Source organism: Tiliqua scincoides, chromosome 1 (genome assembly GCF_035046505.1).
Source record: "Tiliqua scincoides isolate rTilSci1 chromosome 1, rTilSci1.hap2, whole genome shotgun sequence".
Classification (NCBI taxonomy): Eukaryota; Metazoa; Chordata; class Lepidosauria; order Squamata; family Scincidae; genus Tiliqua; species Tiliqua scincoides.
This window is the reverse complement of record NC_089821.1, coordinates 204,780,327-204,805,635: the sequence shown is the minus strand read 5'-3', so window position 1 is coordinate 204,805,635 and position 25,309 is coordinate 204,780,327. Positions and strand designations below refer to the sequence as shown.

General features: G+C 43.0%; 1 protein-coding gene across 8 annotated transcripts in view; it reads right to left on the bottom strand.

Moving 5' to 3' along the window:
• The window catches only part of LAMA2 (laminin subunit alpha 2), a 485,843-nt gene that overhangs the window by 251,544 nt on the left and 208,990 nt on the right, over nucleotides 1–25,309 (bottom strand). For all 8 annotated transcript variants that reach the window (XM_066614516.1, XM_066614463.1, XM_066614481.1 and 5 more), the window contains exons 6-12: nucleotides 24,698–24,787; nucleotides 23,069–23,186; nucleotides 21,960–22,138; nucleotides 21,391–21,490; nucleotides 16,960–17,120; nucleotides 12,047–12,187; nucleotides 8,253–8,426 (exon numbers count right to left, since the gene is read on the bottom strand). In XM_066614516.1, coding sequence (XP_066470613.1) covers nucleotides 8,253–8,426; nucleotides 12,047–12,187; nucleotides 16,960–17,120; nucleotides 21,391–21,490; nucleotides 21,960–22,138; nucleotides 23,069–23,186; nucleotides 24,698–24,787 — 963 coding nt within the window. The remainder of the gene's footprint in view (nucleotides 1–8,252; nucleotides 8,427–12,046; nucleotides 12,188–16,959; nucleotides 17,121–21,390; nucleotides 21,491–21,959; nucleotides 22,139–23,068; nucleotides 23,187–24,697; nucleotides 24,788–25,309) is intronic.

Genomic DNA, 25,309 nt, shown 5'->3' with positions numbered 1-25,309 from the left:
AACACTAAGCAGATTCATCTCCCTTCTCCATTATTGTCACTGTCTTGGAGACACCCTTTGGTAGATTGGAATTTAGACTGGAATCCGATGCACAGTTACTTAGGAGTAAGTCCCATTGAACTCAAACTATTAGTGTCCCTTGCATTTCAAAGCATAGAGCAGAGGTTCCCAAACAGGGGTATAGCGACTCCATGGCCAGGGATACTCTGTTGCTTCCCCCTTAAGGGGCGGGGCAGCAGCAACAGTGGGAAAGCAGTCTCCATGATGGGGATGAAAGTTATTTTAACTAACTTGGGAATCACTATGGGTCTCTGGAGGGTCCAAGGAGCCCACAACCACCCCTGCAGGCTTCCCCACACTGCCACACTTCTATAAAAAGGAAAAAAAAGAAGAAGCCACTTCTGGTTTTTGTCATGAAACCGGAAGTGGCATTTTTTTAAACAGACATTTAGAGGTGTTGAGAGGCCTGTGGAGGGGGTCAAGGGCTCCCCAGACCCTCCAGAGACCCATAGCAAACTCCAGGTAAGAAAAAAACCTTTCCTCCCTGACAGCGGCGCAATCATGGCAATCGTATCATCGCTTCCTCCCCTGCAAATGCGTACCAGGTCCCAAATTCTTCTTGAGAGAGAGAGTTTGGGAACCTCAGGTACAGAATTACAAGAGAAAACAGGCTTCTTCCCCATTTGTGCAGCTTGCTGCATAAAGTTGCCAAAACAAGCAGGCACAAAGCTTCTTGCAATGACTGTACACCTGTTGCTTTAATGAAAAAGCAAGAAGGCAAGCTGGAGGGGAGAATGAACCTTAACTTCTAATTCCTGCTTCCTGTTAATGTCTGTTAAAGCAACAGGCATACAGTAATTGCAAGAGGCTGCACGACTGCTTGCTTAGTAAAAGCATGAGACCTTTCATGTGAATGTTATGAAAGGTAGTGGGTATGCAGGGAACTGCAGGTATGTGGATCTGCAGATACTAGAGCTGCTGATATTGGGAACACCTGTATTCTAATCACCTGCCCTGGGCTGTGTAGGGAAATAGGTATAAGGAGAGTTTACCCAGCGCTGGTCCATCCATGAGGCCAACTGAAGCAGTTGTCTCAGGCAGGAGACTGGCAGAGGGAAGCCTCTTCAATAGCCTCCCCCTCCCACTTTTCTCTGCTGGGAGGAGCAGAGGCTACTGCATTACTTGTTAAGGGTGGGGCAGCATTTGGAACACTGCCTCAGGCACCAAGAGGGTTTAGGCCAGCCCTGATCAAGGTAATTGTCTCAACTAATCTAATCTAATCTGTCTCAATTTCCCAGTCTTGCCAGACTTCCCTTACTTACCCAAGGTTAGTCCAGTAATTTTGCAATAGCTGGATGTCTGTGGGTTTTTGGAGACAAGGTCCACGTCAGGCCTGAGCTCTTGCATAAAAAAAAATTGCTCACTGATAACAGAGGAATAAAAAAGCACCAAAGAAAATGGCCCACTATAAAGAAACAAAAGAATAAAATTTACTTATAATTTTGTACAGGCAGTAATATGCTGCCTGCGCTCCAGGTACAGTCAGAAATACTAACTGGCAAGAACTCTTTAACCTCTTTGTGTTAGGCTAAGAACTCAGGAGGCCAGCTGATGGGTTTTAACTCTTCTCCATAGGGACTGGGCCCCAGGTTTTTCTTAAAGAGATCAGGAAGCCCAAAGATGCCTGTCTGAATGGGAGGCTTCTATTAGAAAGCTGATGAAATGCACAAACAGCATCTGAGGGGGACTGAAATCTAAGGTGATTCCTTCCTGCTCAACCCTTTCTCGACTAGCTACTAAGACAACAAAGGCAGAGTGTGCTGGGAGTTTCAGACTGAGTCTGAATTTGGAGCTGACAGCTTAGAATGGAGAAGCTGGGTAAGAGCTGGCCAGGACCCAGACCCCTTAGGATTCAGAAATGCCTGTAGAATGGATGTAACTTGATGCTTTTTGTAGGACTATGCTACTACCTAACTCCATCCAATGCTCAGCTTGGATATTTGTAAATAAAGCAGATGTTACAAAGACGCTGTAAGACTGTAGTGATCTCTATTCTTAAGGAAGCCAGAACATGGATAGTACTGTGGCAGTGAAACAAGAGAAAGTAAAACGAAATGGAAAATAGGGTCACTACCCATATCATGCTGAAATCTTACTCTATGGTACTCCAGGCAGCAAATCTCAGAAAACTACAAACACAAGGGATGTTATTGTGCTTGTAGTGCCGCAAGCAAACATGATCTAGAAAGATCGGTTGAATCCAGTTTCAGCTATTTAGAGAAATGTTTTATTGAGTTTACAAATATCCTTGGCATCCTTCAGTCACAGAAGACTATGGTATCGCGCTCTGAAAAGTGGTTCTGGAACAGCGTCTAGTGTGGCTGAAAAGGCCGATTCGGGAGTGACAATCCCTTCCACACCAGGAGCATGTGCAGTCTGTCCCTGGTCTGTCTCCCTGCCTATGGGCCTTCCTTATTTGCCTCTTTGCCTCAGTCTGTTGGCCAAGTGTCTCTTCAAACTGGGAAAGGCCATGCTGCACAGCCTGCCTCCAAGCGGGATGCTCAGAAGCCAGGGTTTCCCACCTGTTGAGGTCCATTCCTAAGGCCTTCAGATCCCTCTTGCAGACATCCTTGTAGCGCAGCTATGGTCTACCTGTAGGGTGCTTTCCCTGCACAAGTTCTCCATAGGGGAGATCTTTTGGGATCCGACCATCGCCCATTCTCACGACATGACCAAGCCAATGCAGGCATATCTGTTTCAGCAGTGCATACATGCTAGGGATTCCAGCTTGTCCCAGGACTGTGTTGTTTGGAACTTTGTCCTGCCAGGTGGTACCGAGGATGCGTCAGAGGCAGCGCATGTGGAAAGCGTTCAGTTTCCTCTCCTGTTGTGAGCGAAGAGTCCATGACTCACTGCAGTACAGAAGTGTACTCAAGACGCAAGCTCTGTAGACCTGGATCTTGATATGTTCCGTCAGCTTCTTATTGGACCAGACTCTCTTTGTGAGTCTGGAAAATGCGGTAGCTGCTTTACCAATACATTTGTTTAGCTCAGTATCAAGAGAAAGAGTGTCAGAGATCATTGAGCCAACGTACACAAAGTCATGGACAACCTCCAGCTCATGTGCAGAGATTGTAATGCAGGGAGGTGAGTCCACATCCTGAACCATGACCTGTGTTTTCTTCAGGCTGATTGTCAGTCCAAAGTCTTGGCAGGCCTTGCTAAAACAATTCATGAGCTGCTGAAGATCTTTAGCGGAGTGGACAGTGACAGCTGCATTGTTGGCAAAGAGGAAGTCACGAAGACATTTCAGTTGGACTTTGCTCTCAATTTGGAGAGGTTGAAGAGCTTTCCGTCTGATCTGGTCTGGAGATAGATGCCTTCTGTTGCAGTTCCAAAGGCATGCTTCAGCAGGACAGCAAAGGAAATCCCAAACAAGATTGGTGCAAGAACACAGCCCTGCTTCACTTCGCTTCGGATGTCAAAGGGGTCTGATGTGGAGCCATCAAAGACTACAGTGCCCTTCATGTCCTTGCGGAAAGACCTGATGATGCTGAGGAGCCTGGGTGGACATCCAATCTTGGGAGAATCTAAGAGGCTATCCCTGCTGACAAGGTCAAAAGCCTTCATGAGATCTATGAAGGCTATAAAGAGTGGCTGTCATTGTTCCCTGCATTTCTCCTGCAGCTGTCTAAGGGAGAATACCATATCAGTGGTGGACCTGTTGGCTCAGAATCCGCACTGTGATTCTGGATAGATGCTCTCTGCAAGTACCTGGAGCCTCTTTAGTGCAACTCGGACAAATAGCTTTCCTACAACGATAAGGGGAGAGATGCCGCATAGTTATTGCACTCATCCCTGTCGCCCTTGTTCTTGTACAACGTGACGATGTTTGGATCCCTCATGTCCTGGGGTACTCCACCTTCTCTCCAGCAGACACAGAGGATTTCACGCAGCTCAGTGGCGATGATCTCTTTGCAGCACTTTAGGACCTCAGCAGGGATGCTGTCTTTCCCAGGTGCCTTGCCAGAGGCGAGGGAGTCCAGGGCCATGTTAGGTTCTTCTAGGGTTGGTTCACTGTCAAGCTCCTCCAACACAGGCAGGCACTCAATGTTGTTCAGCACTTCTTCAGTAACTACATTTTCTCTGGAATACAGCTCAGAGTAGTGCTGCACCCAGCATTCCATCTGCTGTGCCAGGTCCTGGATGACCTCGCCTGTGGCAGACTTCAGAGGGGCAATTTTCTTCTGTGTTGGACCTAGGGCCTGCTTGATACCCTTGATGTTGCCTTTGCCAGCTGCTATCTGTATCTGGGAACAGAGCTGGAGCCAGTAGTTGTTAGCACATCTCCTGGCAGTTGCTGAACTTTGCTACGAGCAGCTCGGAAGATCTGTAGGTTGCGCTCACTGGGACAGGTTTTGTATGCTGCTAGAGCTCTCCTCTTTTCCTCGATGACTGGTGTATTTGTAAACCCCTTCGCGCACTGGAGAGGTTTACAAATAATAACCTGCAATATTCCATTTCCATAGCAATACACTAAATCACCCCAGCTAAGTATGTCATCATGACTATAATTTACATGATGCAACATGACAGTTAAGATGTACTATGGTAATTTGTGAGTGCTTTCAGTATTACTGTAGTATCAAAAATTTATATGGTTCAGTTATTAAGGCAAATTGTTTCATTCATACAGAGATGTCTGACAGTAAACCACAAAGTCCTTCCAAATTACAAGTGGGAAAAAATGCCTTCCATGTTCATACAAATTGCACAATTCTTTCCATTATTTTGCTCTCCAAGTGGAAAAAATAAGAACCTGCAAAGTAGTTGCCTTAAGTACAAGAAATGTTCATTGCCTATGGGAACAAACAAATAAGACGCTAGCTTGTGCTGAATGGACTTGAATCTCTTTAGCAATCTATAACCCTGAACAAGATGTCCATATTCTTTGGAAGGGATGCAGTTTACTCTTTACTTGCTCACTTACCTGCTGTCATACTGATTTTCAGCCAAGAAGAAAAAGCTAAGTAGAGAATGCTGAAGAAACTACCAGGGGAAAAGTACCTAGAGTTTCAATGAACTACTGTATGAGCAAAAAGATGCAGAGCAAAAACTTCTTTTTAGATCAGGCTTTGGTTTTACAGGTATTCAGAGTCTGTAGAATGCCGCAAAGTCTACCTGACCATGTTCAGCTGTTACAATTTTCACAGGTACTCTAACAGTGCAATCCTATGCATATCTACTCAAAAGTCAGTCCCATTAGATTCAATGGGGCTTACTCCCAGGAAAGTGCATATAGGATTTTGGCCTAAGCACACACAAACAGTCTAAGCAGACTAATTAATATTCTGACTCTAAATTGAGTATTGATTAAAGTGACATTGAAATCAACTTTAATATCAAGTGTTTAGGGCTAGGGATTCAATATGAATGGAAGTTGTTAAATGATTATTTAAAAGAAAATAAAGTACTGTTCTTCATCAAGCATCACAAGTTTGTGTTAATGCAAATACATAAGACTGGGCTGACCATTCTGTAAGTATGCTCTGCATCCACAAAAAAAATTAGGGGCCCTGCAATAGTTCAATAATCTATGAGCCACTTTGGACATTACAAAGAAGTGCTGGGAGATTAGTGATTTATGCTTTGCTAGCTGCTTCTGTGTAGTTTCCAAAGCAGCAGTTCTCAAACTAGTGGGTCACAACCCACCAGTTTGTATAAAGGTTGCCCCTTCCCTTTAAGGAATGGGGGAAGGGGAGAGGCAGGGAAGCAATCACCAGGATCATATTCGTATGGGAGGGTGAGGGGGGATGCTTTTGACTTATATTAGGTAGGCAGGGCTGCAGCAGGCTGCAGGAGGTGCAGGGAGCCCTGCGCAGAGCTCCCGGAGGCTTGGAACGTTAAGAAAAAGTGGGTGCAAAGCACTTCGGTTTTGCAGGAGGTGCTTTGCTCCTGCTATTTCTGAACGTTCCAAGCCTCTGGGAGCGCTGCAGAGGGCTGTGCAGGGCTTCCCGCACCTCCTGCAGCCCTGCCTACATAACCCAAGTCAGAAGTACCCCCCTTGCCCCTCTTAGCTGCCCTAGCCCCTCCCCCACAAAGACTTACTGAGGGAGTAAAGCTCCCTCAAAGTGTGAGAACCACTGTTCTAAAGCAGAGGTGCCCAAACCCCGGCCCTGGGGCCACTTGCAGCCCTTGAGGACTCTCAATGCGGTCCTCAGGGAGCCCCCAGTCTCCAATGAGCCTCTGGCCCTCCGGAGATTAGTTGGAGCCCCCTCTGGCCCAACGCAGCTGCTCTTAGCATGACGGCAACTGTTTGACCTCTTGTGTGAGCTGTGGGATGAGGGCACCTGCCACTGCTTGCAGTTTCACGTCTGTGATGCAGCAGAGGCAGCAAAGGAAAGGCCAGCCTTGCTTTGTACAAGGCCTTTTATAGGCCTTGAGCTATTGCAAGACCTTCATTCATTCATATAAGTTCATCTTTAATATATTCATTTATGTAAACTTATGTAAATTTGTTCAAATTTTAAATCTAAATTAATTCTTTTTTCTCTGGCCCCCGACACAGTGTCAGAGAGATGATGTGGCCCTCCTGCCAAAAACTTTGGACACCCCTGTTCTAAAGGATAGAGGAGATGTGCATGTGTCACATGGGGAGATCTGTACTCTTCCAATTCAGAGAATATGCATGTCTTTCCCCACCCCCCACCCGCCCACTACCACCTTTGCTTTTCTGGCAATACATGAAAATATGGGGAGAAAAAAAAAATACAAGTCGCTAACTCTTCCTCTTTTGTCACTTATTTGGCAAGTCTGACCATCTCCAGAATGTCAGTATACTGTGTATTCAGTTGCATGCACAGGAATATTTTGATCTGAAGTTCAGAGCCTATGACAGCAGCTAACTTTGCATATGAGGGGTAAACAGCATTCACATTTTTCACAGGCTTGTCAACTTCTGACATGAAGTGGTTTTCAATATCTTGAACAGATTCTTGCCAGAGAAAAATCCTGAAAGTGTGCAAGAGACCATACTGCTATTAAATGGCCAAAGTTCTACAAAGGCCAAAAGTCACAGACCAAAGACACATAATAGTAGTTCCTCATAATCTATGGACTTTTTTTTCTGAAGCAACTGTGCTCCTTTCCATTTGGTAAGCAACTTTTGAAAATCAGGACTGTTAAATATCTCAAGCCAACAGGACCTAGGGCGTGGTACCAAATGTAGTGAACTACTAAGTAACTATGTGCCCGATCCTCAAAGTCCTCTTCAGATACAAGAATAAATAGGAGAGTGCAACATCAATCCCTGCAATAGGCAGGCAATCTGAAGTCTCTGATTTGTCTAGGCTTTGATTAAATAATAGGAGGCTTCTGCTCATGTACCTTTTGCCAGTAACTGAATCAAAGCACCCCTGGCACTAAAAACAAAACAAGCTGTAAAAGTCCTGCTGGATGTGCTAAGTCCTAGAATGGGAATAAAGTAGCTCCCTGGATTATGGCTCTAATGCCTAGTTGTGAGGGAAATTTAAATCGCTGATAATCTGCTTCACATGAGGATCAGAACACCTATGTTTTTAATGCCTAGTATGTCAGGTGTGAGCAGAATGCCTGGTTTTTGTCTGCCTATTGAACAGCATCTTTGTATTTATAGGAATGCAGGCAGGAGTGGAACTACAGCGTATATCACAAAGATGTAGGATCTGAGGAGACAGGGCAGCTTGCAAGTGATTGTGTGGTTTTAAACAACACAATAAAGCCTGTAAACATTTCTCTGGAATCCCAGGACAGTACTTGCTGCACCAAAGAGTTTCTCACTAAGCATTACACATTTTCCTAGCACACCCTCTCAACATCTGTTCTGCTGTCAGCATCTGTGTAAATGAAGTGGGGTAAGAACCAGGAAATCTGAAGGTGTGGTAAGGGAGATAAGACTACTTGAAAGGAACACACATTATTCTCTGAAAACAGACGACCAGTCATCTCATTCTCGATTGGAAATTACATGAGCTTCCCTCACACCTGACACCAGAAGTTGCCAGAGGGCCCAGGGAACAGGCACACTTTGCTTCATCTACTTACCCTTTGCCTTGCATCTCTTCGGGATTCTCCATATGCTCATATGGGTTGCTTTCAGCAAGCAATTTTGCTGGTCAAATATCTATCCCACAAATGAGAACTTTAAAAAAAATTATTTACATCTTTTGCTAATAAACCCAATTAACATCCAGGCAAAAACCATCTGCACTTACTTTGGCGCCCAAAAAGGGACTGGGTGCACTCCAATAATAAATCTCCGGCAGAACACTTCTTGCGAGTGCATTTCTGATATGAAGCTGCTGGGGTCCATCAAAGCTATCCTGCTGAGGTGTCACTCTAGCAAATCCACCTACATCTGTCAGGTACCAGCCATTCAGGTCTCCAATCTAGGGTGACAAAAAAAAAAAAAGCCTCTTAATATACACACACTCAAACCTTTTTTTTTTCTTCTTTTTTCTTGGTGGTTTTTTTCTCAGGTTTTGTTTGTTTTGATAGTTGTGTTTTGATAGTTTGTTTTAATTTAAAGTGTTGGGAGCCAAACATATGGATAAATTCCCATTGAAGATAAATGTAGAGAGTAGAGCTAACCATTGTTCTGCAGCTGGGTGAGTACAGAAAATTATGAATAATATGAAAGATTTCTTCACCATCCCATACTCTGCAAAACCAGGGGGAAGCCCACATTTAGTAATTAGATAAGTCACAGTCAGTTGCATTGCTAGGGGTGTGTGCGGGTGGTGTGGGCCGCACCTGCTGACGCACATGGGGGGGTGATGCGCTCTGGGGGGGTGATGCGCAAAACATTGCGGTGGTTAGGAATAATACTATCATACCATATACCGTTGGATGCGTAATTTCCAGTAGAATGCAATAAAAAAAACCTGGAGTGAAATATCTCCTTGCTATCAAACATTATTGTAAAAAAACCCAAAAACAAAAAATGCATGGAGCCCTATGGAAAGTGAAACTGAGCCATATGGCATGTATACTCACGTTTAGGTGAACTTGCCTTAGTCCATTGGAAAGGGCAGGCTGAGAGGAATCCAACAATACCAGAATGGTCTTGATTCAATGAATGCAGCCCTCAAAAACACCCAAGAAGAAGGTCCCTCCCTCCAAGCTGCCAAATGTATTGAGCCCTTTGGAAAGCGAAACTAAGCTACACTGTCACATTTACTTGCGAGTAAGCAGCCATGCCTTGGCTTGTGGTCAGGTCGAGCAAAGGGAAATGTGAAGCCACCAGAATGGTCCCAATCTGATGGAACTGGAGTTCAACAAATGCTCAAGAAGGCAGCCCAACCCCACCAAAAAGGATAAAAACAAAACCTTCAGCTGGTAAGGTGAACTTCTTTCCTTTTGAGACTTACAAAGCCAGGTGGATCCAGACAGTGATGTAGTTTAGACATAAGAACTTAAATTGAACTGGGCACTGGGTAGGGCTGAAAAATCTTACAGATTTGGGGGGGGTGGTGGTATTGCAGTCAGGCTACAGAGAAAATTCACTTGGTGGAAAAGGGTGGCTTCCCCTTATTTGTTTAAACATTTATAATTATTTATTTTAATTTGCATCTGATTTTCAAGGTAACTGGGAAAGCACAAAAGTTAAAAGTTTTTCTTCCCTGAAATACTAACTGACAATCCGCACTATGTCTCAGTTACTGAAAGATCTTTGTGTACCATATGTTGAGCACCCCTGCTGTAAAGAACTCAGCAGTCTTCTTCATCACAAAAAAATAAAACGAGAGTTCAGCAAACTATCAGATGCATATCCAACTGTTTAACAGTCTCTTCTTAGTTTCCTTACTCAAAATCTTTGTCATGGAGATCAAATGCCATTTCACCTACAGGATGCTTAAAAGAGGCATGTTGGGTAAGGAAACTGCGCCCTGGAAAACCTCCAAAATGACATAACTCACAAGAAAATAGTAAGAACATAAGTATACTCAAGGCTTTTGCTACTCTCCAGTGACTGGATACCACCATAGCAGCAGTTCAGCTGTAGGTTGAAAGAACAACCCGGTTATGCCGACTAGAAAATGAGTCCAGCAGGGATCTCATTCAATACAAATATCCAGTTTTAACTGTATTACAAAATACAGTTAAAACTGTAAAATACAGTTAAATACAGTTAAAACTGTATATTTGTATTACAGTATTACTGTATTTGTAATTGCATTACTGTATTACTTTTTGCTAATTGTATTAGCATTTGTATACTGTATTACAAAATACAGTTAAAACATATTATAGCTATTTAAGCCAAAATAGATTTTACCAAGTTCAAAGGAAACAAAGCTTTTCTTAAAAAGCAAATTCAAAGCAGTGGGACCCACATTATCAGAATCTCAGTTAAACAAAACTACTTATTTCCTTGGTTCATTATGTCCTTCCTACAATTTCCCACATGCTAGTTAAAAGTTTGGTGCTTGTTATATCAGCTGAGATGATAGCTTGAACTCTCTGAACTCAGTAGCCTCTCCAGGGAAAGGGACCACAACACATGTTGGGACAGAGCACATGTTTTCCTTGCATGCATGTACAGTCCCAGATTCATTCTCAGGTATCTCCAGGCTGGGCGGAGGCAGATTAGAAACCCTGGTGAGTCACTGTCAAAAATTGTTAAGCAGCACTGCTTGACTCTTTGCTTATCAAAATCCTGACATGTTAGTGCTCCCATTTATCCAGATGCCTGTCCAAATACTTTGGATGTCCCCTAAACGAATTTTTACTTGCTTTGTGCAGAAGCCAAAAGTACCCAAAAATGACGTTAACAAAGCCAAGTGCACAATTCTGCATGCTTCATTCACCAAGGGTTTCCCTGGAACAGTCAGCTTCCCCATCTCATTTACATGCTGTTCCACTGTTTACAATGCAAGTGCTTCAAAACTCTCAACCATGCTAATATTCCTTTGTTTCCTAGTTTTTTACTAGGAAAAAAACCTATTTGTCCCATGACTTCAGGTTACCCCAAGTTTAATGGAACACAGGCGAATGACCCACAGTGATACAAATCAATAAGTCTCCTGAAAATTGCAAAGCAGTGTGCATAAGGTGGAAAGTTGGTCATTCCAGATTCCCTCCAAGTCAAGTAAGACCATAATCAAATATAGAATCAGCTCAGGTTCCAAGCCTGAACTCCACGAGAGGTGTCAAGCTTTTATTATCCTAGCAAAGGCAGCAATAATAGAGCTTCCTGATGATCTCCAAGCAGATATCAGTGAAATAGTGGCAAATGTCCCAATAAGATCATGCTTATTCTGCATTTTGTTTTATGGGTATGTGTGAATTTGTCAGTTCCTTGCATGAAATGACAGGACATCTGTTCCCATTCTAGAGCAGTGTTTCTCAACCAGTGGTACGAGTACCATCAGTGGTACTTGAGGAGGTGTCTGGTGCTACTCGATGGACCCCTACCACTCAGCAGGGAGACTTGAAATGCAACACAATGAACAGTGGTAGGAGGCTTGGCTTGACAGGCAGAGTTCCAAAGCATGCTTTTCTGTGCTCAAAAAAGCCTCCCAGTCCACCTTGAGCCTCTTACTGGTGATGATAGTGGTGTATCTGGCTTCCCAAACCAGAAGTAACTGGCGATGATGTCATTGCCAGTTACTTCCGGTGGTACCTCAAATAGATGGACCATTGAAGTGGTACGGCAGAGGACGAACGTTGAGAAACACTGTTCTAAAGAGTTTTATGTCTTTGTTCATTCTAACTGTTAAAGTGATAAAGCTCTGCAGTTCTGTCTCATAGACTTCTCAGGCACACCGAAGGAGCAATTTTCCTGACTGACTTGCTTGTATCATTATAGAACAAGTCCCCGTTCCCTAATGTATAAATTAACAAAATTTGGCTTTAACATGAGAAGCATTATGTTGCTTTCTTCTTGAGGAAAGGGTTATGCAAGTATAAAGTAGGGTTTTTTTCAAAAATATTTCAGAAAGCGAGTTTCAGGGAAAACACACACACACCCCAGTACTATGTATGCATTTACTGTGGTTTTTCTTACAGTGCTGTAGGTCCAGTGAGAGCTCTCACAGTCATCTGTTATTCCTGAGCAGAAACACGCCTCGCAGCCTCTGGGGTTGCTTTGCTGCAGGTTAAAGAAGCCTGCTTTACAACGATCACAGCTCTCTCCTTCAACATGATCCTGGAAATGCACATTATTATCATTACATTTATAGACTACTTTTCAACACAAAAGTGGGTTCCTTCTTCCAAAGTGGCTCAGGGTCTTAAAGAAACTCAAGCAACAGCCACCACTACAGAGGCTATGCTGGGATTTATGAATACAAATTCTTGTAGTATACTGAAAGAAGTCAATCTGCCTTTCCTGTTTTTCTGCTTTGATTTAATCATGTGAAAGGAAAACAAAATAAATATTTATATGACAATGAGGCAAACTGAACAAGACCCCCAACTTATATGCAGGATGTTTGGGACAGTAAGATTTTTATATTTACATATGGCTTGCTATTCTGCTGTGTGTTTAGTTGTGTAAATCTGCTGCAAACCACAGACTTTTGTGGAGCCTGGCTTAACCACTATGTCAAATAAGCTATCAAATAGATTCCGTCCCATTTCCAGAGTCAAGATCCTAGGATCTGAATGCAGTGCATTAAAATGAACTGTCATGGAATCCAAGTGCCACATCATTTAACTGGTAAGAGGGTAATGTAACATCTAAGAGTTGACTGATTGCCAGTAGTTATTGGCATTGTTTACATACACATACATAGTAGGCTCAAAACAGATGGTATTGCTTGTCTGTAGGTTTTCATAGCCAGCAACTATCCTACAATTCGACATATCTGGGTGGGAAGACCATGGTTATGTTAAAGATTAAAATCCACGTGGTTAAAAATGTCAGTGGGGCTTACTCCATGTGGTTAAAAATACACGTGGTAAAAAAAGTCAATGGGGATTACTCCTGGGTTTCAACCTTTGGGATGTTTGGGAATTTTTTAAAAACAGATGAACAACTGCTTGGGAGGGTTAGGGACAGAGTTCTTCATTTTAAATAAATGTTTAAACTTAAACTGATTGTAAACTTTTAATTTACATAGGGCGCAATCCAGACTCAGGATTGGGCCAGCGCAAGTGCCTTGCACCAGCCCAGGAGGGTCACATAAGTGTCATAAGGCATGATTGCGCCTCCTTGAGAGGAAGCCTGGCCAGTGTGCCGAGAAGCACTGGCCTGCAGAGACTGACATAAGCCTCTGTGCTGGTTTCCTCTTGGATGCTTGCATCGGCCCAGCTGGGCCAACACAAGCAGAAAAGGTAGATGGGGGGGGAGGTGGGGAGGATGTGGGAGGGAGGCATTCCTGGGCAAGGGTGGGTGGGCAGTGGGCAGCCCCAGGGGCTGTTGGGGAGCGGGAGGTGGGGCTGGGATCCAGCAGTTATACTGGATTCCAACCCCTGTTCCCAGGGAGAACGGAGGAGCTTCAAGCCGCTCAGCTCACCTCGAACTTAAGTCTGAGGAGACTATGGGTCTCCTCAGCAACCCTTACCCGGAGGTAAAGGGAAATGTTTCCCCTTACCTCTGGCTGAGCTGCTTATGGCCACTATCCTGCGCTGGATACAGAGGAAGCCTGCTGGTTTGCGTGTTCCAGCACAGGATAAGATTGCATCCTTACTTATTTAATTAGATTAGATTAAGCATGGGGGATGCTAAGAGTTTTCCTGTTTGATGATGTCACTTCCAGCCATGACATCACTTCCTGTGGGCCCTGACAGACATTCATTCTAAAAAGTGGGTCCCAGTGCTAAAAAGTTTGAAAACCACTGAACTAACCTATTCTCCTGAAAATGCATGACTGTCTCTTCCTGTTTGATTCAGAATGTGTTGTGTTTGCTGTTTTTGGATGAAGTTAATCTACTCCAATCTACTCCAGGCATTTTCTGTGAATTTCTCAACAAAGTGAAAACTGAGCTCCTGTGACAGAGCTCAATCTTAAGTGCATAGTATTGCTTGCTCTTTACACTGCATCTCTTGAATTTCTATAAAGATTAAAATAAAGAAGCATCTAAATAAAAATTGCAACTCCAGGCAACCTTCACTGTGCATGTGATAAACTTTGCTTTCTATATCTATTACATTAATGCTGATGCTAGCTCAGCGCTGGCTGGCACTGGGCAAGCACTGGGCCGGAACTACACCGCTTGGTGGTTGTGCGGACCACCAAGCAGCAGAGAGGTAGGTGGAGGCATGGGGGGTGGGGGGAGGCGTTCTGGGGTGGGGGAGGTGCAGGGAGGATGGGGAAGAAGCATGTGGGGGGAAGGGAGTGGGGCAGGAGAGAGGTAGGACCAGTGGAGCTTTACTCCACCAGATCCAGAACCTCCGTGTTGGGTTGGTTGCCCAACATGGAGGCTCTTGATTCTACAGCAACCTTTGGGTCGCAGTAGAATCAAGTAGCTCCATTATGGAGCTATTTGCTTTACCCAGGGGAGGGGGACGAAAGTCCCTTCTCCTGAGGAGCCGCCAGTAGCTGCCTGGAGCATGCAGAATGCAGCAGCAGCCATTTTCAGCGCCGCTGCAGCCCCACACGCCAGGCAGCTCAGGATTGGGCTGTGAAATACCTTCACAAGGTCATTCTGGAGTGGCGTGGAACAGATATGAATAAGGTGGAAGCTGGAAGGAAGATTGTACTTCACCTATATGAGCTACCTGGCACTGGAACTGAGAAAATAAGGCTGGACCAAACCTTACAACATAGTTGGAGATTCAAGAGTGCGATGTCAAGAGAAAGAGAAAAAAATCATTCTTCCACTGAATCCTATGAGAATAACTCCTTCGCAATTGCTCACAGGATTACTCAAAGTTGTTACCAATCACAAAGTACTTTCTGACTACTGAAATATGGTATTGCTCGTATAAAAGGTGGGTCAGTCAGTATGCAGGAAAATCATTGCTGTAAAGTATGAAGGTGTACATATTGAGTCATGTAACACCCGACTGTGTGACCTACAACTTGTGTGGATATAAAGAAAGGTTTATAATTGTGCCAGCTATTGAGGAAGAGTCCCAAAGTGAAATCTACCTGGCTAAAAATCATCTAAATAATCATAAAAAATCATCTATGTCAAGATGTTAGTTACTTTAGTGTTAATGTTACACCAAAGCAACCCTTTGACCCAAAGTAAATAGGAAGATATGAGGGTGCCACTAGCCCACATCTGCCTTGTAATGAGCAGTAGGGGGAAAGCCTAATGTAACATCATCAAATCATTTTCTAACCCATCCTGTAAATTGCATCCAAGAAAGCAGACTTGGGGGTAGCAAAATGCTGATGCAATGGCATCATGTCACTGGGTAGCCAACTAGGAGAGATGTGTGTTGGCAGCACCCACATGTTTTCAGAATGTGTAAGTAATTTAAGCCTCCGTATCTGCTGGGGTCCCATTCCAGAACCCCCCATTGTTAAGTGAAACTGTGGATAAGGGTGAACACCACTCACCCACCGGAGCCGAGGGCAGATCCACTCCCCTCATCACTGGAGGGTTTTCTGAGCTCAGCAGGGGCCATGCATGTTCGTTTGCAGCCTCTGCCAAACTCAGGCCGACTCTTAGAGTCAAAAACACATAACTTTAGGTTTTTCGAAAACCAGAAGTGATATTTTTAAAGTCTTATAAAGGCTTTCCCAGGCCTCCCAATGTCTTATAAGGCATTAAAAACATCACTTCCAGTTTTTTTGGGGGGGGGGACACCGGAAGTCACATGTTTTTGACTCTAAGAGTCTGTCTGAGCCCAGCAGAGGCTGCGGATGGACATGCGCAGCCTCTGGTGGGCTCATAAGACCCTCCAGAGGCAAGGGGAGTAGCACAGGGGGTGTGTGTGCAGGGGGCCCCACAGACCTGATCCGCAGATAAGTGAGTCTGCGGATACAGGATCAGTGGATACCCCCCCCCCCCAATAGATTATTCAAAACCATTTCTGGTGTAGAGCAGACCAATATCTAAATTTTGACTACATATGGTTTTGTTTTTGTTTTTTGTACTTTAATCAATTTCATTTTAGAACTGCTGGCCCAATACAATGTAGCTATTGTAGCTATGTACTTATGAGCATACCTTGCACTTTAAGAACATAATTTTGAACTTACTCAGCATCTGAATCCCTAGATTTGCTATGTTGGGAATTAAAATCTGATGGGAAGCAATTTTATTTCTAATAGAGAAAGATCATTTCGGTGTCATACATTTGCCAAGTGGGAACAAGGTTAATACCCTGAGCAGATTTCAGGGCTGATCAGCTGTCACAGTGGCACTTTGAGTACATGCAGTATGGCATAAGAGAGCAACATTTTTTCTTGAAACTTTTGATGCATTTCTTGTGTGTCACTGTCCCTTAATTAACACTGAAATGAAACTTCCACAAGGAGGTTCAGAGCCTTCCACAGTTCAGCAGCACAAGAAAGACCTGCATAAAATCTGCAATGTAAAAAGAATCTGACTATTTAGGTATAAGTAGAACTAAGATTTATTGCAAAATTAAATGAATTGGGAGCTATGCTACACACATTACTTAAAAGTAAATGTCATTGATTTCCATTGAAAATCTTCATTTTGTGTTTAAAATCAAAGCACTAGATAATTTAAAGGCAATAACACCTTATTTTGTTTAATTCTTATAATAAATTTGAAAGCATATCAATAAATATTGCTTTATGTATACATTTTCACTGGCTCATTTCTGCATTGTTTCATGTGAAGGATGCTTTCAAATGTGAACACTTTGAGGGCCTAATCCTATCCAGCTATCCAATGTTTGTTCCCTTACCTCAAAGCTGCATTGCCCTTATGTCGGTGCTGGAAAGTGGGTTAGGATTGAGCCCTTAGATTAAACAGAGGGAAAGGTTCTAATCTCCCTGAGTACAAATGTAAAATTTCTGCACAGTGCAGAGAGGTTGCTGTAATCCATACCTTGCAGATGCAGGGTCCAAAGCAAGGGTCATCATTTATGCTGCCTTTCGGTGAGCAGTTGCAGGGCACACAGTCAGGAAAACCCTTGTAACCCAATGCACACCTGTCACACCTCTGTCCTCCATAGCCAGGTTTGCAGTGGCAGAATCCAGGAAGCATTTCTGAAGCCAAATAAAGGAAGCGCTAAGGTCAGTTACAAAGTCATTAATATCAAGGCAACTTGATTTTTTTAAACAGGACCTTGGAAAAATGGTCAAAATGTAATGAGTCGTTATTAAAAGGAACACAGCCCCAAAATATTTTCCTCCCATTTTTAATGAAATGAACTAAATGATTAATTAAATGAATGAATGAATTAAATGAACATTTGATGAAACAATAATTGGCAATTTAAATTTTTTGATTTAAAATATTTGACCAAGATAGTTTGTAGAAAAAATGCTGAGCTTGGACAGAAGGGCTGCATGTGAGCTTGTGATATCATTGCTTTACAAAACACTCAAATCCGTGTATAAAAAATCCGTCGGACCCATACAATTTAATATGGTTCATGTACATAGATTGTTAATGGTGGCATAGACCATGTACATAGCATTTATCATTTATATTAGAAGAGTCTCATAGAAGACTAGGTGAGAGATGTCAAGTATTTGGGATGCAGTAGCAGCAACAGAGAGACTAGAGATGCAGGCAGGATTGTAGTATAGAAGGGGATCTTGTGGTGGGACATAGGGACAATTCACTCTGCTTATACAACACTGAGTATTCAGCAAAATACTTACTGGTTCTACAGGAATTAGTGGATGGGTTTCAGAGCAGAATCTTTACACTGAGTATTGTATATTGCAGAAAACATGAAGTGATAGGGGAAAAATCTGTCAGACTGTCAGAAGTTAGGAAGTGCTGCTGCTGAAACATGGTTTTTAAGCAAGTATCAGAAAAAGATATGAAGTGCATTGTGGACCAAGATTGCTGGCTCTCATATAGTCACGTGGAATGCTTCAGGGCATTTGAGCTTGACTCAGGTTTATCGAAGGCATTTGTGGTGAGTACAGGTTGAGCCTCATTATTCGAATGGGTTCCGTTCCCAGAACTCATGTGGATGGCAAAAAACGCACTTAAAAAACAAATCCATTTAAAAAACAAAGTCCCCTTGCTCTGGTGATTTAAAAACAGCCTTGCTGACCTTTGTGATGTAAGATAAGAGTCCTTAAGAAGACAATCCATCAATCAGTCCTCCTCCAAGCGCTTACAAAGGCACTTCACTCAGCCCCTCCCTTCACCAATGCAAAAGTGATCACCTTTCTTTCATGTGCTCAGGGGGAAGGGAGGGGTCACCTGGAGAGGGAAGGATTGATGGATTGTCAGCCAGCTGCCCTTTCTCTTTCTCTCATTAAGGAGGCTACTGTTAAAGGACTGTTAAGTTTTTTAAACTGATTTTAAATGGATGCATTTTTCCCCTTCTCCAGGGATCAGCACATTCCTTCTCATTTGCAGTGGCCATTCGTGTTGAGTCAAATCCATGTATAAAAAATCCGTGTATAACAAGGCTGGACATGTATACGTATGTGCGCAGGCACATTAAGAGCTATCCAGACTTCTCTCTCAAGTCAGCTCCTGGTCACTCTGTGGACTCAAACTTGTAACACACAGTAATCTTGAATTACTGAATGCTCTTTTAGCAACTCCCCTGCAGATCACTGTATCAACACAGAAAGCACATCTATGTATATACTGTATAATGTTAATGAGTCTTTTACATTATAGCTGCATTCAATAATTGTTTGCCTGAACGTGCAAGGAAAGACAACTGCAGGCTTCACTTTGGAAAGAATCACTCAGTATTATCTTCCCCATTATACTTAGCAGAAATTAAACTATTTTTTTTCTTATTGCTTGAATTGACACTTCCAAAGCAGGCTTTCTTTTTGTTCCAAATAAAACATTTTTCCAAAAGCAAGCAGACTGTGTCAACAAAGTCAATTTTAATATACCTAATGTGCATTCATACTGATTTGCAAATATATAGAGAAAATCCACTGGGAAAAATAAAAGCATTTTTCATCCCTTCTTTCAAACAAGCACCATCTTTTTTTCCAGCTTACATATATTGAAGAAAATTGGCTTCTTTGGTATACGCTATGTGGCCAAAAAGAATTTTTTCTAGAGTCATGGAAACAGATTCTTAGAGTGGCTCATTATTGTACACGATACAAAGAATTTTCCTCAGTTTTGTCACAACTGGACACAATTTCCTACCCCCCCCCCCAAAAAAAAAACACCTCCAAACAATTCAGCAGGCAAGTGAATGCATTTTGATTCCGGGTGCTAAGTGGGACTTCTAAGCCAGGTGTTCTCATGCTTTATTAAACTTCCAATAAGAGAAAGAAAAAAATCCAGTTGTCGAGGGCAGAAAGAAAGATAAATGCTGCAATTCCCATGCTCTTTACCATGCATTATATTCTCTCTCTCTCTCTCTCTCTCTCTCTCTCTTTCTCATATGATGGCGTGTAGATTTTTTCCCCCAAGTTCAGCAGATTTCAGCGTTCAAACATAAAAGGGAGGGACACTACAGGAACAAACAGAGATTTAAGGGGGGGGTGGGGCTGGTCTGGATTACAACTCCATTACCATTAGGAAAAAAAATTGAGACTTGATGGTAGATTGTGGAGGATGTTTATGCAAACTTATTTTTCTTATTTTCTTGCATTGGTGTAAGGCCGCAATCCTAACCAAATTTCCAGCAATGACAGCTGTGCCAATGTGGCGTGCACTGCATCCTGCAGTGGGGAGGCAGTCAAGGAAGTCTCCTCAATGTAAGGGCATGTTTGTGACCTTACCTTGTGATTGCATTGCGGATAGGTCAGTGCTGAAAAGTTGGATAGGATTGCACCCTAAGTTACCCAAATCTTGTAAGATCTTATTAGATTTGCTAGAACCAATCGAATAAACAACATTATAGATACTGACAGTGAGAGGAAGTACCAATCAAAGCATAAATCAAAGTGGGGCCAATTGGCATGATCACATTTACCCCTTCCATGTGCTCATTGCTACATTGTTTATCTGCACAGAGTTAGGCTTGTTTTTTAAGTATAAGTTTCTATCACGGTTAACTCAGCAGTTCTCAAACTTTTCAGTCTCCAGAGCTCTTTACACTCCTTGAAGGAGTCTCAGAGAGCCTCACCAGTACATGTGTAGAGTCTTGGGGAGACCCAGGGTGCCAGCACATCTGTGGAATGGCACTGCATCGAGCCCAACGGCAAATACTGGCAAAGAACCAAAACAGAAGGGGAATGAGGAAGAGGAGCCATGTAGGGGTGGTTGTGGCCACTGTGCTACCCCGGGGCAAGCTTGAAAAGCCTCCAGAGAGCCTTAAAAGGTGCACAGTCTCTCCGGTCCTCAGAACATTTCTGGATGGGGAAGCAATGGGAGTGGGTGGCCCTCAGGGTGGCACAGCTGAATGCATTTAACTTGCTGATGCCACCTCTGTACTACTGGATTTAATGCATTCAACCTGCTGATGCCATGTCTGGACTACTGCATTTAATCCATTTAACCTGTTGATGTCACCTCTGTACTACTACTTATAACCCTGCAATGCTCCTTGTTACTGTTTCCATGAAAGTACTTGTACATTCAAACTTGTTAGTTTCAGCTAACAGTGTTATTCAGTCTGTCCCATAGAAACCTTGACATTACAAGAGTTGTAGCACTCCAATCAAGTGTTAGCAAGACCTAAAACTGCACTCATCTGTCACCCAGCTACAATACAAACTACTTCCGTCTTATCAGAACAGTCAGTAGAGTTTTTATACTTGGAGCACTGCACAAGTGCATGTGACAATTTGCAAAAGATCTTTTCTCAGGATATAAATGCATATAAGAATGGAGAAGAAAAAAGGAGGCATATTGAGGCTTTGCAATATTGTTAATCCTGGTCTTCAGAGCAAAAAGTTCCTTGTCCTCAGCAAGAGAATTAAAATAAACAAACCACCCTTTACAAGAATGCAAATGCATGTTTTGGGTATACAACAGGTTTTCTACTAGAATTATGAAAATTATATGAAACACTATGAGAAACAGTTGGATGAGTACCCTGTGTGTGCATTTGTGCCAATCCTTTAGCCATACTTAAAAAAAATAAAAAATAACAGGTTTGTGGGAGAAGGAAACAAGAAAAATGTAACATCCATATAGATTATTATCCTCCCTAAATGTACATGTTCACTTCAACAACTGAAAGAGAACAAAAGAGATCAAGGCAAGATTAAAAAATACATATATTTGATCTCCAAGGAAAAGTTCTACAAGAACAGCAAGCAGATTCGCAAAGGTATCCTGTGAGACTGTATTTCTGAAAAGAAAAGTGGTTGCTATTCAACATCATTTTTAACATAGTAAGACTGTGACCTGGTTTCAGAATCTTACCTCCTGATGCCTGCTTCTCATCCTTGACACAAGTGCCATCTAAACAGCCTATGGAATCACAACGACACTTCTGGCATGGGTTCCGATCATATGGCTGCACCTGTGTAAGCAAAGCAAAGGTAACAAAGTTACAATCTCCTGACAATTCAATTTAACCCAATCAGGCAATGCAAGTACATTTGCTATAATCAGTAGTTTACCATATTCCATAGTCTCTTTCTCTAGCTCTTTCCTCACCGGCACATATTTCTCTGTGTAGGGAAACATGCCTCTCCTGACACAAAATTGGTGTTTACAGGATTACAACCTCTGTCAATTCAGACTGAAATACAGTATTAAGCTAGAGGCCCTGACCCTCCAGTGCATTCTATCTATACAATTTACTCTCGTATCCTTGTGAACCTCTCCTTTGCTGATTTTCGACTGTGAAAGGCAACTAGTCAGCTTCAGAATTAGAATTTAACCTCCATAAAATGGCAATCAAAAGCGTGTCTTTTCCACTTAATCGCCCAGTGCCTCTCGCAAAATGATGTCCCAGACTACAGAAGACAGAGTGGTGCATACTTTACCCCTTTGGGCCTGTAGTACCCATCAAGGCAGGTTTCACAGTTGACGCCTGCAGTGTTGTGTGTGCAATTAATACACACTCCACCCCCGATATATTTCCCATGGATATTGAGACTCTGCTTTCTGTCTGCCACAGCCTGATCATAGTAACATTCTTCAGCTTTCCCATGACAATTGCAAGCTGGAAAAAAAAGAAGTGTTGCAAACATCACATCCACTCCATAGACAGGTAGAAACAACATTTTAGCCGCATACTAACAATACTCTCTCAGCATGTGTGCCATTTGTTTAACTACGTGCAGTACAAATGCCAAAATATATGTGAATACATTCACGTACACTGAGCTTTTTCAGGTCTAATTATTAAGTACACACACATAGCATGTTCCAAGTACACAGGTTGATCATGAAAACGTTGGATATTATAAGGCCATTATCTGTAGAAATGCTTTTGTACCCCAACATTATTAAAAGTCAAATCCTACCAGTGTGATCCAGCAGAACATTGCATGGGCCACCATCACTGCAGCTGCTCCAGTGGTGTGTGGCTTACCGACAAAATGTCCCATACCAGAAGGCTGCAGACCAGACAGCAGTACAAGTAAGGCAGTTGCAGGAGCAGATCAGGATGGATTGGGGTGGAGGTTGGGCTGGACTGGGGGCGGATCTCAGAAACAGCAGAATCCACAAGATTTGGAGACCCAGTCCTGGGGCCACCACAAATCCTTTTGCCCTAACAGATCTAACAGGTTTTTGTAAGTCACATTGACTTCAATTCAGCACCACCTGAGTCAGGGATATGGTTATCCTTAAACTCTGCCTTTGAAATGAATGGGGCTTAACACTGCTGTCTGTCTCTCACAAGATTCTTACAAATGACAGGAGATTTTTAATGTGTGTTTAAAATGGAGTCACTGTCAGCAATTATGTTTGTAATTTTGATGTTTGTTTGTTTGTTTCACTTTTATATGCTCTTTTTCCTCTCAAGGAGTTCAGGGTTGTTTATATACAGTTCCCAGACTCCCATCCAGGCAGCTTACAGGATCAGACCTGGATATGTCATGATGAATATGTTCTTTATTTTCAACAAATGCTTTAATCTTTCCGTTACCTTCACACTCATATTTTGCAAGGAAGGTCCCGGCTTGCCAAGGCTTCTGATTAAAGCCAGGGCAGCAACGATCACAGTTTTCTCCGCATGTGTTGTGTTCACATTCACAGGAAGATCTCTAATTGAATTGCAAAAGAAAGTAAAGACTTTAGATCAGCTTAAAAGATCTATCTCAGACATAAGAAAACATAAGCCAGACAACACTGTGGATGCAGGAAGGCTATGTATGCAGAGAGACGGGTAGATCTATGCGAAATGGGCAGGACTTCTCATCATTTAATTTCTGGATTATCAAGATGATCTAATGAATGAGCAAAAACAAAGATCTTTTCCTCTCATAGCAGCCACGGATTTACAGTTCAGTGGTACCAGAAACAGCTTCCACTGGCATGAGAAAATACAATACAATACAATCAGCTCATCTCATCTTGTTCCCATTACTTATAAATTTTGGCCAGGATCTAAGCAAAGTGTTAACTGCATCACAGTGGTATTCGAAGACTGGACATTAATACACACATAACAAAACAGTAGTACTATGGTCTAATCAAGACACTTGATGGATCAGAACAAAGCCATACAGGTGGGGGCTTGGTATATGTGGGGGATCTGTTCTCAGACCCACAGCTGAAACAAAAAATTGTGGATAATTAAATCCGCAATCTTTGCCCCCTCCAAAGGGGACCGCAGCTGTGCTCTGGTTCCCTCTGGATGGCTTTCTGAAGCCCAAAGAGGCAGCACATGTCTACCTGCTGCCTCTGTGGGCTTCAGAATGGCTCTTAGAGCCAAAAAAAAAAACACTTAGAGCCAAAAAAAAATCCTCAGGAAACCAAAAGTGACATTTTTACGCCTTTCAAGGCAGTTTGAGGCCCTTCTCAGGTTACGTCATTTCTACTTTTTAAAATTCTTTTTATGGAAAGGATGGATACAGGAAAAAGGAATGACATAAGGGAATAGTTTCTCTTCAATGTTATAGGTTGTGGGAAGGATTTTTTTAAAGTTGCAACAATCCAAATAAATGAAAGGTTCAACAGCAGAGTCTAATTTTACCCTCACCATCAATCAGTGCGACTGGAACTGAAGGGCAACAGAGACATGTCATCTATCTTCTCTCATTGTCAAATTGATTAAAACAAGATGGCCTTCCAGAATGAATGCAAAGCTAAATAGTAGATATCAGCTTGTTTCTGGGTGGGGGTGAGCAAGGGTGGATTGGGCCCAGCCCTCCCAGAGTTACACTGGGCATCCTGGATTTGCACCAGCTAAATAGCTGATCCAAGAAACCCCATAGGGCAGGCTGAGGCTCAACACAGAGAAGGGGAAAAATATTCCTTTACTCCAAGAAGACCTCCAGACACCTCCTAACCTGAGCTGGATTCAATGCAGGCTATGTAGTCTGGCTGTATCAGTGCAGGTTAGGATTGGGCAGGTTCATCTTCTTGATGATTAATCAACAAAGCTAGAAATCACTATGGATTGTACCATTGGACTCAGTGATATTTATTTCTGTGAAAAACATGCATTTGACCATGCGGCATCTCTGTAAGCTACAATTACTGGAAAGAAAGCCCCACTGACTTACTTCCAACTGAACATGCACAGAATAAGACTTTACAGAAAAATACGTACATTTGTAGCTGGATTTAGTGGGCATGCCCTTGCATGGCCGTAGCAGATGCACATTCCACCGACCGAGATATCTTTTACAGAATAATAGTACTGAAAATAAACAGAAAAATAAATCCATGAAATGGCAATTATCTTTCAAATTGCAAGGACATTTTCATCTGTTTCCTACTAGAACAGCTTCCTGATCACAAAGGGAAAATATATGAAAATAAGGGTGCAATCCTAACCTCGTGTTTGCGCCTCCTTGGGAGCAAGCCAAGCCAGCACACAGAGGTGCGCTGGAGCACAGAGGCTGCATCCAGTCTCCGTGGTGGTTTGTGGAGCGAGCCTTGCATCAGCGAAGCTCAGCCAACACAAGGCTCTAGGGAGGAGGTGGGGAGGAGGCAGGGAGAGGCATTCCAGGGCATGGGGAGGGTAGTCCTGGGGGAGGGCGGGAGGCGAGCAGGAGGCAGGGCTGAGATCCGGCTATTATGCCGGATCCCAAACCCCATACCAGAGCAGCGCAGAGTGGCTTCAAGCCACTCTGCTTTCCCCAGGCTTGTGCCACCACAGGAGGTGGTGCAGTGGCTTACCTGGGGGTAAGGGGAAGAGTTTCACCTTACCTCTGGCTGA